The 16,075-nt window shown below is 39.6% G+C and overlaps 1 protein-coding gene across 2 annotated transcripts in view; it reads left to right on the plus strand.

Moving 5' to 3' along the window:
* The window catches only part of CB1H4orf45 (chromosome B1 C4orf45 homolog), a 98,602-nt gene that overhangs the window by 25,527 nt on the left and 57,000 nt on the right, over window positions 1-16,075 (plus strand). For both annotated transcript variants that reach the window (XM_045464403.1, XM_045464394.1), the window contains exon 2: window positions 14,227-14,459. In XM_045464403.1, coding sequence (XP_045320359.1) covers window positions 14,227-14,459 — 233 coding nt within the window. The remainder of the gene's footprint in view (window positions 1-14,226; window positions 14,460-16,075) is intronic.

The raw sequence follows: 16,075 nt of genomic DNA on the forward strand, positions 1-16,075 counted from the left end.
GTGTGTGTGTGTGTGTGTATACAATTATTTGGTGATGTATATAGTTAGTGATATATATATATATACATACATGTATATATATATATCACTAAAATAAGTTAGTGAAATATATATTACTAAAAAATGAGCAAATGCAATTCAGTGGCAAAAGGACAGTCTCATAAACATGGTGCTAGAACAATTAAATATACATACACACAAAAAAATTTGAACTTTCCAAACCATATCTCTCATCATATACAAAAATTGACTTGAAATGGATCATAGACCTGAATGAAAAACCTAAAACTATACAACATCTAAAAGAAAACGGAGGAGACAATCTTTGTGACCTTGGGTTGGACAAATTTTTTAGATTCAACACCTAAAATATGATCCTTAAAAGAACATTTATATGGATGCCTGGGTGGCTCAGTCGGTTGTGTTGAGTCTTGGTTGCAGCTCGGGTCATGACCTCATGGTTCATGAGTTAGAGCCCCCATCAGGTTCTGCGATGAGAATGCAGAGCCTGCTTGAAATTCTCTCTCTCCCTCTCTCTCTGCCCCTCTCTCACTCTCTCTCTCTCTCTCTAAACAAATAAGTAAATAATCTTAAAAAAGAATATTTATAAAATGTCTGTATCAAAATTACTCTCCATACAACACTGTTAAGAGGATGGAAATAGAAGAACAGACTAGAAGAAAATATGTACAAAATACATATTGATAAAAGCCTTGTCTTCAGAATATGTAAATAACTCTCAAAACTCTCAATAAGAAAACAACGCAATTAAAAAATGGGCAGAAGATTTGGATAGTTCATCCAAGAAGATAAACAGACGGCCAATAAGCACAAGATGCGGAACGTTATCGATCGTTAGAGAAATGCAAGATAAAGCCACAATGAGACACCCCCGCACACCTATTAGAATGGCAAAAATTAAGACCAACTCTACCACGTATTTGCATAGACGTGGAGAAGGTAGAACTCTCATACCACGTGGGCAGAAATTAAATTGATTCGACCACTTTGGAAAACAAGTTAGCAGTTTCTTAAAAAGTTAGTCACCCACCATATGGTCCGGTATTTCCAATGCTAGGTATTTACCTAAAAGAATGAAAGAACATTTCCATAAAAAGATCTGTATGCAAATGTCCATAGCAGCTTTATTTGTAACAGTTACACACTGAAAACAACCCTAAAGTCCCATCAACAGGTGAATGGATAAACTGTTGTCTGCCATATAATAAGATACCGCTTGGCAATAAAAAGAAATAAACTATTGGTACATGTCATTAAAAAGATGACCTCAAAATAATTATGTTTGGTGTAAGAAGCCAGACCAAAGAGAGTGTATACTGTATAATGCCATTTATATACAATTGTAAAAAATGCCCATTAATTATAGGAACAGAAAGCAGATAATTGGTTGCCTAGGTATAGGAAAAGGCAGGGAATGAGAAAAAGGATTTGCAAAGGGGCATGATGAAATTTTGGGGGTGATGGATATGTTCTTTATTTTGATTGCGGTGATATTTCATGACTAGGGTTGCCCGATTTAGCAAGTAAAAATATAGGATGCTCAATTAAATTTAATACCAGATAAAGAATTTTTTTTTTTTAGTATACGTACCACACAATATTTGGAGCATACTTTTACTAAAAAAAATTATTCATTGCCTACCTGAGATACAAATTTAACTGGGTATCCTATATATATCTGGCAAACGTGTTACATGTGTACATATACATAAAGCTTAACAAGTTGTATACACTTTAAATATATGAAGTTTCTTGTATTTCAGTTATACTTCAATAGAGTTGTTGAAAAAAAGAAAAATTGAGGTTAACCAAGGAAGACAAAATGGCTTTCCCAAGTTCACTCAACTAATGGCAGCAAGGCTAAAACCAAAATCCCAGTTACCATTCTCCCTGTCCAAATGCTCTTTCTGTTATACCAAGTATATTCTAGAGGAAAATGTTTGCTCACAGGGATGGAAAAACATATCCCAAAGGACATTTGAATATGGAGTGATAAGGAAATTTAAATTAATTTATAATTTATAAATGTCTGCTATCATGTGGCTTTGTGAGTCCAATATTGCACCTGTTCTCAAATCCATTTTAAAAGCGAAGCATTGCAGCCCAGTGAAATCTGTTCTAGGAATAAATAAACAGTCATTTTATTTCAATCCTTTTAACTATCTGGGAGCAGGAGTCCCCCAGCCATCCAAGTAGAAAGGGTTAAAGGTATAACAGAAAAGATACAACAAATGTAAAGAGTGCCTAGCTATTGATTACCATTTTCTTGCTTTTTACGATTAAGTATTTCTCAATAATCCAAATAGCAGGCTCAATGTTTTTCTTACAGCATACTTTTAGCTATTTCTACTTGGTATTTTTTTTCAAGTAATCTCTGCACTCAAATGTGGGACTCGAACTCATGACCCTGAGATCCAGAGTCATATGCTCTACCGGCTGAGCCAACCAGGCACCCCTCTACTTATTTATTAAATAATTTACAAGGTGAGAAATACCACTTACTAGTCTAAATTGCCTTGGTCTAAATTGAAATCACTTTCTGCCATCTAGAAATAGACGATCCTTTCCTGGTATACTGTTTGTCTAGGGAATAGAGAAGGAAATTGCCATATATCTTCTAGGCGAAGAAGTGTTATTTTAATAAATTACATTTTAACGTGTCTGTAATTGTGATGTGCCTCACTATAGATGTCTACATTTGAAGTAGTAAATTTCTTCCCTTTTCTCTTTGGAAGCATACCTGGTACATTTTAAAAGTCAATGGTACATTTTACAATTCTTAGCACCATAGCTCGAGTAGCTGTTTCTACCCAGTCCAGTGTGAGTTACGCTCTTCTCTTTAGATTAGGTGGTAATTACCATCATTACTCACAGCCCTAATGGAGCAATGCATACCCTCTCAGTTCTTTCCAGTGGGGTAAAACCAGTGTAATTCTTACCTAATGTTGTTATTTCCAATCTATCTGTATAATTTAGTATCCCACCCCATTCTTCTATTTTTTACTTGCACTGGCAGGTTAACCATATTTGCATCTCCTCACCGGGTCACATGTGCAATACTAATAATAACAAAATCAATGACCACAAAGTGAGAAGTGAAATGAGACCAAATTAACATCAGCAAAATACAAAAAAGCCACGTACTCTATTGGAACCAATTGTACAAATAAAAAGTGAACTCTTTCATGCAAGAGAGTGCATTTAAAGGAAATGTTTTTTTTTTTTTTTTTAAGTACTTACTTTTGCTGTGAAGTAATCAACACAGAAACTTCCTTTCTAAATATGAATGGCAGGTGTGTAAGATAAAAGGCAAATATGAGAAGCGCTCTACACCAGGGATTAGTAAACTATAGCCTGTGGACCAAATCTAGTTTGACACCTGGTTTTGTACTATGTTCCATGGTTGGAAAAAATTAAAAGAATATTTTGTGACACATGAGATTATTAAAATTCTAATCCCAGGATCTATAAATAAAGTTTTATTGGAATGTAGGCACACAATAGTTTACTTATTGCCCATGGCTGCTTTTGCGCCGCAGTAGCAGGATTGAGAAGTTTACTTCTCTTGAAAAGTTGAAATGTTTACTTTTTTTTTTTATGGAAAACTTTGCAAACCTCTGCTCTCTCTCAAAGGATTTAAATAGAAGTTAACAACTGCTCTCTCTCCCTCACATTTTAGGAAAATGAGTTCTGGGGCACCTGGGTGGCTCAGTCAGTTAGGGGTCCAATTCTTGATTTCAGCTCAGGTCACAATCCCATGGTTGTGGGATCGAGCCCCGTGTCAGGCTCTGCACTGGGCGCAGAGCCTGCTTAGGATACTCTCTCTCTCCCTCACCCTCTGCCCCTCCCCAGCTCTCTCTCTCTTAAAAAAAATAAAATAATAAAATAATAATTTTAAATTAAAAAAAGCAGAAGAATAGTTTTGATGGAGCCTATGGCTTGCCTCCATTTCTTTGTATCATTTCAGTGTGAAGCTATATCTTCAAGTATGAGAGCATAAACACTGAAACAGATTATAATGTATCACATGACCAAGAACCAAAGGAGGGTAAACTGTAAATGATTGACGGTGTCTTAAAAGAAAAGAAAGAAAAGAAATCCACTCATACAACACACACATTTATATAATGTAACTATTCACTGCTTTGCAATCAACTTTTAAGACACCGTCTTAATCAACTTTTGCAATCAACTTTTTTTTTTTTTTTCCTCTGAGGAACATTTCCCTGTATGCTTTGTAGCAGATAACGCAGAGGTCAGTATACCCTCTTCCTTTCTAGAAAGACTCCATTTTGTTTGGGTGTCTATAGTCGCCTCCCATGACTCAGGGTTAAACCCTGACTCATCTAAGCTAGTCACTGAAATCTCAATCCTCTTGCCAGTGCTTGGTTTTGAGAAGAGATGAATGACTCAATCCTGGCCAATGAAATGAGAAAGCAATTCATCTGGGGTTTTCTAGGAAAGGCTTCTCCACTGATGAAACACATACCCCCCCTCATGGGCATTATGGTATCTGCATATGATACCTGGAACTGATAGCCTCGCTGGAACCTCAAGGGGAGCTTGCCTGAAGGCAACCTGGTACACTGAGGATGCAGAACGCACACATGGAAAGAACCTGCATTTCTGAAGACATCACAGAACTACTGGATTAAGCAACCATAGAATCCTCATTTCGCAGAAGACCTTATTATACGACATAATAATTTTCCTTCTTATTTAATCCATTTGCCAAGGATTTCCTGTTATTTACAGTACCCTAATGAGTTTTTATTAGTACTACATATGTAAATATTTTAAATATTCTTCTTCAGACGGACATCGAGAGCCTGTTTCCACGAACGGTAAAAGTTCCTTATAATACAGTTGACTATTTTATGCAATGTGTATACTGCGAAAGTTCCCAAGATAAAAACCAAAACAGGGACACCTCGGTGGCTCAGTCGGTTAAATGTCCGACTCTTGATTTCAGCTCAGGTCATGATCTCAAGATTCATGAGGTTGAGTCCCACAATGGGCTCTATGCTGACACCATGGAGCCTGCTTGGGATTCTCTCCCTCTCTCTGTCTCTCTCCTTCCCTGCTCGATTGCACACAATCTCTCAAAATAAATAAAACAAAACAACGAAACCTATTTATTATTATCTACTTACATTGTGGAGAATCACCTGGTTGCAAAGTTTTGTCAGAATGAGTCTATCAGTTCTATTTTCCAAGTAAAAGTCCACAGATGTTTGAAAAACTTTCGATCCTGCCATCTTTCTGCAGTCACTGGGAAGAATGTGGAATTTTATAATTTTGGATTATAACAGCAACTTTATCCTTCCAATAAAAATTACACAGTGTTTGCATGTGTATTGCACTGCCCAGAATGCTGTGGAAGTTACAAAGCAAACAAAAGGCAGTTCAGGTCTTTAAAAGGAACTAACACGGGCTGGCTTGACAAGCAGAGACAAGACACAATTCATGAAAAAAGTAGGAAACCTAAGCAGACACATGAAACGTAGATCAAACTGCATTTTAAAGTTTCAGTGAATAACAGTGTCTGTCATGAGAGCAATGTTTCCTGGAGGAGATGATCATGGTCTTCTTTAGATTGTATGGTGTCAGTGTGTTTGGAGCTACAATAATAGAATATTGTAGCCTTGGGTGACTTATTAACAACAGAAATTTCGTCTCACAGCTCTGGAGGCTGGGAAGTCCAAGATCAAGGCACCTGGTGAGAGTAGATTCAGTGTCTGGTAAGTGCCCACTTCCTGGTTCATAGATGGCCGTGTTTTTTGCTGTAACCTCAAATGGCAGAAGGGGCGAGAGAGCTCTCTGGGGTCTCTTATGAGGGTACCAAATCCACTCATGAGAGCTCCACCCTCATGACCTAATCACCTCCCATAGGCCCAACTTCCTATGGGAAGGAAACTCATCACATTGGGTCTTGGGAGATAACATGAATTTGGAGGGGGACACAGTCATTCAGTCTACGGCACATGAAAAAACCAGAAAAACAGAGGTCATGTCTTATTAATTTTTCTTTACTCTGACCCAGCTCCGGGCACTCAGTAGAGTGCCATCAATATTAGTTCAACCATTGGCTGAACTGTGCATAAGTATCCGGTGAAATCTCTAATTCGTCATAACCCTAAATTCCAATTTATAATTTTATATGTAATTATCATATAAGTTTCCTTATTGACATAATAATCCCATGGATTTATTGGAGGCAGTTTGAGTTTATTGGAGGCTGTCCTTAATGTTTTCAGATTATCTGCAGGAGGTTTATTGTTTGAGTGAAGAACGAATGTATGTAGCAAGGATGTTTCTGTCTGATGTTTATTTGGCTCTTTCAGAAATCTGACAAACTTAATCTTTTCAGTCCATTTAATGGTTAGACCCAATGCATAATTTCACCAATGGGATTGAGATAAAGCACTTAAAATTTTTCCAGTCCACGGATCCATTCTTGGTAATTGTTGGAACTGGAGAGTCCTATTCACATTAGCAGTGGCACAAAGTAATTTCTAGCATTGTCTCCTCTCTCCTTGCCCCTACATGCATATGTCAGATGTGTCCAGAAGAGTTCATTTCATAGTTTCACAGTCCCACTGTCTCCTCTGACCTCTGCCTTGCCTTGAGTCTCCAATAAGCCCAGCTTTCCTGCATAGCGCATCTGTAATGGCAAATTTATGCCCATATTGTCAACAGGTTTCCAAATATACTTATTAAAACACTCATTTCCATGAACCACTTGATTCCTTTCAATTTATTTCCCTAGAATGCTTCATCTTGGTCACTGAAGTGGAGAATTGGCCTCATGAGGCAATATTATAGAATGAAGTCATATTACTATGAGCTCTCATCCTTCTCTCTGCCTCTAACTACTAAAAATAAATGTTGGGAAAAGCAATTCTTACTCTGACCTTACTTTTAAGTGTCATATCATAAAATCCAAAATAGGAGGATTTGAGGCAGTTCTAGAAAGTAGATTGCTCTTTAGATACTTAAAGAAGTGCTTGCTTCACCTTTAATATGAGTTTATATGCCTCCTGTCTTTGATGGAATTTTTTTAAGGTTCATTTATTTATTTTAAGTAATCTCTACACCCAGCATGGGGCTTGAACTCATGACCCATAGATCAAGAGTCACACACTTTTCTCACTGAGCCAACCAGACACCCCTTACGATGGAATTTTTAAATTCATTTATTTGACAAACCATTCACTTCAGCATTCAACACGTATTTCTTGAGGACCAACTATGTTTGAGGACTGTGCTGGCAATTAAGGCTTTACAGACATAATACATATATACAATGGAACATAATTCAGCTATGAGAAAGAAGGCCATCTTGCCATTTGCAACAATATGGATGGAACTTGAGGACATCGTGCTAAGTGAAATAAGTCAGACAGAGAAAGACAAGTACTATATGATATCACTTATGTGGAATCCAAAAAGGCCAGACTTGTGAAAACATAAAGTAAAATGGTGCTTACCAGGGCCTGGAGGTTGGGGGTGGGGCAGAGAGATGTTTAAGGGTACAAATTTCCAAAGAGTAGTAATTAAGTCCTAGAGATAAAATGCACAGCATAGTAAATATAGACAATGATACTCTATTATTTTATCAAACTTGCCAATTGACTAGATATTAATTATTCCAACCATTAAAAATAAATTTGGGGGGCACCTGGTTGGCTTAGTTGGTTAAATGACTGACTCTTGATTCGGCTCAGGTCATGATCTCACGGTTCATGAGTTTGAGCCCTACATCAGGCTCTGTGCTGATAGTGTAGACACTGCTTGAGATTCTCTCTCTCCTCTCTCTCTCTGCCCCTCCCTGCTTGCTCTCTCTCTCTCTCAAAAATAAATAAACATTTGAAAAAGAAATTTTAATTATGTTACAGGATAGACATGCTAATTATCACTATAATGGCAATCATATTACAATACATATATCAAATCAACATGTTGTACACTTTAAATTTACACAACGTTATATATGAAATATATTTCAATTAAAGAACCTTTTGGGGGCGCCTGGGTGGCGCAGTCGGTTGAGCGTCCGACTTCAGCCGGGTCACGATCTCGCGGTCCGTGAGTTCGAGCCCCGCGTCAGGCTCTGGGCTGATGGCTCAGAGCCTGGAGCCTGTTTCCGATTCTGTGTCTCCCTCTCTCTCTGCCCCTCCCCTGTTCATGCTCTGTCTCTCTCTGTCCCCAAAATAAATAAACGTTGGAAAAATTAAAAAAAAAAAAAAATAAAGAACCTTTTGGAAAACGGTTTATAGACATAACCTTTACCCTCTAGGAGCTTAAAAATAGAGAAAATTAGGGGCGCCTTGGTGGCTCAGTCGGGTAAGCATCTGACTTTGGTTCAGGTCATTATCTCACAGTTTGGGGGTTCAAGCCCCATGTCAGGCTCTCTGCTGACAGCTCAGAGCCTGGAACCTGCTTCAGATTCTGTGTCTTCCTCTGTCTCTGCCCCTCACCTGCTCATATTCTGTCTCTCTCTGTCTCAAAAGTAAATAAACATTAAAAAAAATTTTTAAATAGAGAAGATCCAATAAATACGATATAAAAAGGAAGGTGAAATTAAAAGAAACTACTGTAAAAGTAGCATGTGAGTGTCTAATTTTGACTTGGGGGGATTAGGGGTGTTTTCTAGAAAAGCATCACTTATAATATGCCTTGAAAGATGAATTTTGATAAGGAAAAAAGTGAAGGCATGTAAGAATAAGTAGCTAAGGTCAGATTATGAAGACACTAATCAGCAATCCTAAGAAAGCTGGATGGAAAAAATTATAAGCACCACAGAAAACCACTTCATGTGTTGTTTAGGAGAGGAGGTATTTATTTTAGTTGAGTTTTGGTTCACTTTAAGCTGCTGTGTGGAGGATGGATTGGAAAGGATAGAAACTAGAGCCAAGACTAGTTAGGACGTTACAGTGATAAGCCAAATGAAAGATAATGAATGAGTGTTTACTTGTATTGCTGGCCTCTCAAAGGAAATGCAAGGCCCATGAAGGCAGGGGGTTTGCTTTGCTCACTTGCATATAGATCAATAAATACTTGCTTAATAAGTGAAAGAATAAATGAATGGATGAGTTGATCAATTAAATGAAACACTGTAAATGCAGGAGAGAGGTCAGAAAGAGACACATGCCTCAGAGATGGAATTTTCTCTTTTTCTACCGACACATGCTATTGTTGGTCCTTTTCAAGCGTTGGCTTAAACAGATGAAGTTTATTGGAAAACCTCCCAGATTCGCCTGTCTGTGCTCTTTCCAGCCTTTGTGGCAATCTGCTTCCTTAGTGTCCACCATCTTCCCACCATCTAGAGCAGAGGTCAGCCAACTTTGGCTCCTGGATCAAATTTGTCCTGCCACCTGTTTTTGTAGGGCTGGTGAACAAAGAATGGCTTTTAGATTTTCAAGTAGGAAAAAGCAAAAGAAGAAGAATATTCTGTTACATGTGAGAATTACATGAGCTTACAATTTCAATGTTCATAAATAAAGTTTTATTGGAACACAGCCATGCTCGTTTGTTTACATATTGTCTACTGATGCTTTTGCCCTACAGTGGGACAGCTGGGTAGTTAGTGACCGTATTCCCCACAAAGCCAAAACTATTTACTCTCTTGGTCTTTATAAGAAAAGTTTGCCAACCCCTGATCTAGATGAGCTCTCAGGAAAGGAACTGGAACTTAATCACAATAAGGAATAAATCATTTATCAGTGAAAGCTCCTAAAATATGTTTTAAAGGAATGTAATAAGAGAAAACATCAAATAAAAACAAAAGACAATAATAATAGTAGCTATATATTATATGCCACATTCTCAGATAAGCAGTTCTTTAAATAAAATTGATTCTTTCCTCTCCATCCAACATGGCTACAATATAGGAGGGCATCAATATTCTCATTTTATAGAGGAGAGGCCTAAAACTCAGAGGCTGAATAACTTTCCCTGGGTCAAAAGGCCAGCCTTAAAAAGACACAGATAGACATTTCTCCAAAGAAGACATCCAGATGGCCAACTGACACATGACAAAATGCTCAACGTCACTCATCATCAGGGAAATGCAAATCAAAACCACAATGAGAAACCACCTCACACCTGTCAGAATGGCTAACATTAACAACTCAGACAACAACAGATGTTGATGAGGATGCAGAGAAAGAGGATCTCTTTTGCACTGTTGGTGGGAATGCAAGCTGGTGCAGCCACTCTGGAAAACAGTATGGAGGTTCCTCAAAAAATTAAAAATAGAACTACCCTACGACCCAGCAATTGTACCACTAGGTATTTATCCAAGGGATACAGGTATGCTGTTTCGAAGGGGCACATGCACCCCAATGTTTACAGCAGCACTATCAACAATAGCCAAAGTATGGAAAGAGCCCAAATGTCCATCGATGGATGAATGGATAAAGAAGATGTGGTATATATATACAATGGAGTATTACTCAGCAATCAAAAAGAATGAAATCTTGCCATTTGCAACTACGTGGATGGAACTAGAGGGTATTATGCTAAGCAAAACTAGCCAGCCAGAGAAAGACAAATATCATAATGACTTCACTCATATGAGGACTTTAAGACACAGACCAGATGAACACAAGGGAAGGCAAGCAAAAAGAATATAAAAACAGGGAGGGGGACAAAACAGAAGAGACTCTTAAATATGAGGACAAACAGAGGGTTACTGGAGGGGGTGTGGGAGGGGGGATGGGCTAAATGGGTAAGGGGCATTAAGGAATCTACCCCTGAAATCATTGTTGCATTATATGCTAACTAACTTGGATGTAAATTTAAAAAAAAGAAAAAAAAAAAAAAAAAGGCCAGCTTCAGACAAAGCCAGGATTTGAACCTACAGTAGTTTAGCTTCAAAACCATATCCTTAACTGTAACTTTAGAATTTCAGTACAAATAAGCAATTACTGTTGGGCACATGTAGAGGGGAGAGGGAAAGGGCATACAGTTTTTCCAGGGCAGGACGAATAAGAAACGTGGAGCCCCGAAGCCTGGTACAGGTTTTAATGGAAGGACATCTCCTCCCATCACAATGTGGCTCTCACAGGGGAGGAAGAGTTAGGACTGACTGACAGAAGTTGGGCAGCTCTGTGTAAGCGCTATAGCTGCTAGTTGTCCCACTAGACAAGTCTTCAGGCGCAAAAGAGAACTTTAAAGAAGATGGGCAGGTGAGAGACTTATTAACCCAGGAGCTGCCAACGTCACTGTTGGCAAATGAGCACTGGAGTTTGGTGAAGAGGATGAAAGATGGAGGAAAGCTTCCATATGATGAAAAAAACCTAGAAACACCCTAAGAAATGTAGCAACGATAGCTGAACAGAGATGATAATTGTTAAAGGAAAACTAAAGAGACAATGGGTCGCATGTGAGTTGGAAGTTTTACTCTTAGGCAGGGAATCAGAACCAGCATAGAGTCTAGGCCCTGGAGGAAGAGGTTTGGAAAAAAAAAAAGTGTGTCATTTAAAGCCAAACACCTGTGGAACTGTCTCATTAAGGAAAGCACATTTCTGCGTGTTGCTGTTTGGGTAGTGATATGTGGATCTTTTGCTTTCTGGTAAGGTAAACACTGGGATGGCTAGAGGGGATCTGCTGGAAATGGGGGCCTAGCTTGGCTTCTGGCATCCAGCTGCCTCGGCCTCGTAAGGCAGATACCTGAGTCAGTTAGGTGGCCAGGGCGGGGTCTTCCCAGGAATCTCCTGTGCTGTGAATGTTGCATCATGCTATTTCTAAAGCACGAAAGAGGAAACAGGAGTTGAGAAAAGTCCAGTGACTTGACTAAAGCCGCAGAGAACCCTGATTGGAGCTCCCTGCCCCTCCCCCCCACCCCCACATAAACATATTCTTGGTTTGTAGAGTATGTGCACCTTCCATGACACCATCTAAAACTGAGTGCTTTTGATTCAGCTGTCAAGTAACGGCTCTTTTTAAAAATTAATCGCAGGGACAGCTTAGTCGGTTCGGCGTCCAACTCTTGATTCTCGCTCAGGCCGTGATGTCACAGTTTGTGAGATCAAGCCCCACCTTGGGCTCTGCACTGACAGAGACCCATGCTTAAATAAGTTTGGGAAACACTGGGTCACCTAAGTGTAAACAGGTTTAATTACCGTAGGACTTCTCAGAACTTTTAATATGCCTTCATGTGCTGTGGGCAACTAAAAGGCAAAAGTAGCAAGCGGTGTTCCCCAAAGTCTTTGACTATAAAGCACCCCCACCCCACACACATATATTTTCATCGTGCACTCAAGGAAGTGGCATTTGATGACACATTTGGGAAAACGGTGGCCTTAGTGTGCACAGAAGCTTCAGCAAGACTAACCCCCATTCTTCTGTATTTCATCCTGTTCAGAGGAGCCTGCTGCACAAATTCCTTCTGACAGGAGTTTTGTAGGTGAGACCGCAACACCTGTCACATTGAGAAAGAAAATGGTTTTCTATGCTCTGGCCATTCCATTCTTTACCAAAATAGTTCTACCTGAGTGAAAACCTGACATGAATAAAAGTGAAGCCACCATGTATCCGTCAAGGGAAATTAGCCACAGTGAGTACTCAGCGCACCATGGGGAGTGATGTTGATTAGGAGGCTGTGAAAACATCTGCCAAAATCATGCATCTGACGAGCAGTTTCACGTTTCCCACTACCTTGGAAAGTTTAGACGACTTCTGTAAGCACAGACTTGTTAGCACATTGACCATTCCTTCCGAGTACCTGGTCAAAGCCCCGGCCCACCCGTAAACTCTGCAAACACTGAGCCCCCTGACCCAAGAGCCAAATGAGAGGAGTCACAGGGCCAAGAGGGGCCCAGTTGACATCACAACCACAACATAGCTTCTGCCTCCAACGTCTTTGGTCGACTTCTGGTAACAGGAATGGAGTTTTTTGTTTGTGTCCCTAATTTGTCCGTATGATCCTGCAGCAATGTGGGTTCTGGGACTTCTGAAACTCCTCCTGGCCAGCCCCTTACTTTCTACTTTAAATCAGTACCATTCTTCCCATAGATCTTTGCTCCCCTTTATGTTGCACATCCTCAACTTTCAATACCAAGTTCATTTAAGTGATCCTTTCCAGACCTTCTCTTATTTTGGTGTATTTTACCCACTTCCACAATTCACGGATTTCTTTTTGTTCACTGTCTTACATTTAAAATACCAGTATTTAAGGGCACCCGGGTGGCTCATCCAGTTAAGTGGCTGACTTCGGCTCAGGTCATGATCTCGCCGGTTCGTGAGTGTGAGCCTCGCGTCGGGCTTTTTGCTGCTAGCCTGGAGCCTGCTTCAGATTCTGTGTCTCCCTCTCTCTCTGTCCCACCCCTGCTCACACTCTGTCTCTCTCAAAAATAAACATTTTAAAAATAAAATAATATACCAATCTTTGTTAAATGTCTCTGCCTTTGGTCATCGTCTGTTATAAGCTGCTCTTCTCATCTGAGAGTCTTCTCTACTTTCCAGTTGCTTCTGATACATTTGGGAAATTTCCTAATTCTCATTTCAAGATTTTATCTGTTCAGATCAGATACCCCAATGTCTGAAGGCCTACATCCCACAAGTGTGGCACAAGTGATATGTCTGGATTGGGGGCATCTAGGTGGTGCAGTCGGTTAAGTGTCTAACTTCGGCTCAGGTTATGATCTTGTGGTTCGTGAGTTTAAGCCCCACGTGGGGCTCTGTGCTGACAGCTCAGAGCCTGGAGGCTGCTTTGGATTCTGTGTCTCCCTCCCTCTCTCCCCCTCCCCTGCTCATGCTCTGTCTCTATCTCTTTCTTTCTCTCTCTCTTAAAAAATGAATAAACATTTTTAAAAAATAAAAAAATAAAGATACATCTGGATTAAATTAGTTATAAAAAAAAGCAGTGGATGGGGGGGGGGGGCGGGTAAATAAGGACCCAACTGTGAGACAGCCTGTCTGGCAATGAAGAGCTTGTTAGTTGTGACTCTAGAAAAGTAATCAATCTTTCTTTGCTTCGTTCCCCCCACCTCTGCTAAAAATTGGAGAAAACACTACTACCTATCTCATTTGGTTATTATAAGGATTAATGGATTAATGTATCTAAAAGGCTTGTAATAGCACCCAAAACCTAGTAAGTATCATATAATCATTAGTATTATTATGTTCACCATTTAAAATGACAAATGCATTTTAGAATAAAGTATAGAGTTTTAAAAAAAGTCTTTCTGTCTTTTTAAGGCCCAGATTATATAAAGGATCATCTGCCAAAAATTCATCAGCACACTTCCTATATAGGAGAAAAGCGCCCAGCATTAGAGAAGACTGGAGATCTCAGATATTTATGGAGGCCTGCCTCAAACGGATGCTTACCGGCAAAATATAAATATGAGTATGTTGGTGAAATTGGTTGGGGAATACCAGAGTATGATTTTATCAACCAAACAAGGCTTTGGACTGGCTTTCACATCAAGGTATTGCTCTTAAATATGCTCTTCATAGCATGTTGTTTCTGATTTGAATCCTTTCTGAGGATCCTTCCACAGAAAATGTCATGTTCTTGATTTGTCATTGAGAAATAATGGGATTTGAGTTTTTCAGAAAAATAAATGTGTGAATAAATGGACTTGCTATCATTCTCTTTTAGTTCCTTTAATACATGAGAGGAAAGGCGTGAAGAAAAGGAAGCTGTGCATAATCCAAAAGCATTTGTGTTTGGCTTTGGAATGCATTCAGATTCACACTTCTGCCGCGACATTCACGCGTACTTCTCCCATCCTAGCGCTGCATTATGAGTGGGTGGTATTAAAAGAAGCCTGTGCTGGACATCATCCACAAGCCTAGAGAGTCCCAGATCTTTAAAAGGCACTGTGTTGATAATGACCTTGTATCAAATAAGCCAGGGTAATTAGCCAAAGGGTGCTTAGAAATCCTGTCTTATTTCCATTTGGTGTTGTGTATATAGGCACGAGCCCATACAGTCTCCTCTGAAACAAGAGAGAACCCAGGTGACTTTAGAAGAAAAATCTGAGAATTCAGACTTTTTCCCCAGGCAGGCCTTTGCATTATCTGAACACTGAACATGTATCAGTTGTGAAATAACTGGAATTTCTCAAATGCTTAAGGCAATATGGTACAGCATTACATTGTACCGGCTAACAAAAGAAAAACCTTTTTCTGGCCCAACGTACGGCAGTGCAAGAAAGTGGTTGGGAGCTCAGTCTTTGAAGTCAGACGGACCCCGGATTCAAATCCTGACTCTGACTTAGGTTTAGCTCTGTGACCCTGAGCTAGCGAGTTCACCTTCGTGTCTCTGCTCCCTTCTCTTCCACATGGCAGTGGGTGGAGTGCCCGCGTCGTAAGATCACCTGATCTTAACGTAGTTCTGCTGCCTACTAGCTGTGAGTGGCCTTGGGCAAGTTCCTTAACCTCTGTTCTTCTAGGTGTTCGTTATGCATCTTAGTATTTACCTTACTGGGCTGTTGTAAACGTTAAGCAAGTTAATATTTTCAAAGTGCTGGGAACAGTGCCTTGCACGTATCAAGCACTCTATGTATTTAATAGTATTTTTGTTTTGTTGTGAGGATTACATAATGAGAACACAAGAATACACCATGATGCCTGGCAAGTGGTTGACAGACAAACGTCAGCTCTCAGTACTGCGGTTGTTGCATTTAATGTTACTCAGTGTCATTTAAACAGAACAAATGCTCAGGTTCTTAAACTGTGTCCTATTCGCTTAAGCAAGAAAGATGAAGACCAGACATCTGATTAAATATCAAAACTGGCCACCAGGGAGAAGAGCAAGCAAGGTAGCTTGTTGGAATGAAGTCCATAACTTTGGTTGCCTTTTTGCCTCTCTTTCAGTGACACCTTGCTCTCGTATACGGCCCTCAATCTGTCTGCCCGTCTTGAGTGTGTAGATAGCTTCCCTTCCTTCTTTATCTTTAAATTAAGAACACATTTGTCTATTCAAATGAAGCGTATTCATGTATTCCTTGGACTTTGAAGCAAGCTGTGAATCCAAAAGAGATGTCAGCCACGAGCTAGTCTTCCAGGAAGGTATTTATTCTGTTTCTTTCATTCATAC

The sequence above is a fragment of the Leopardus geoffroyi genome, chromosome B1 (assembly GCF_018350155.1).
Source record: "Leopardus geoffroyi isolate Oge1 chromosome B1, O.geoffroyi_Oge1_pat1.0, whole genome shotgun sequence".
NCBI classification, from domain to species: Eukaryota; Metazoa; Chordata; class Mammalia; order Carnivora; family Felidae; genus Leopardus; species Leopardus geoffroyi.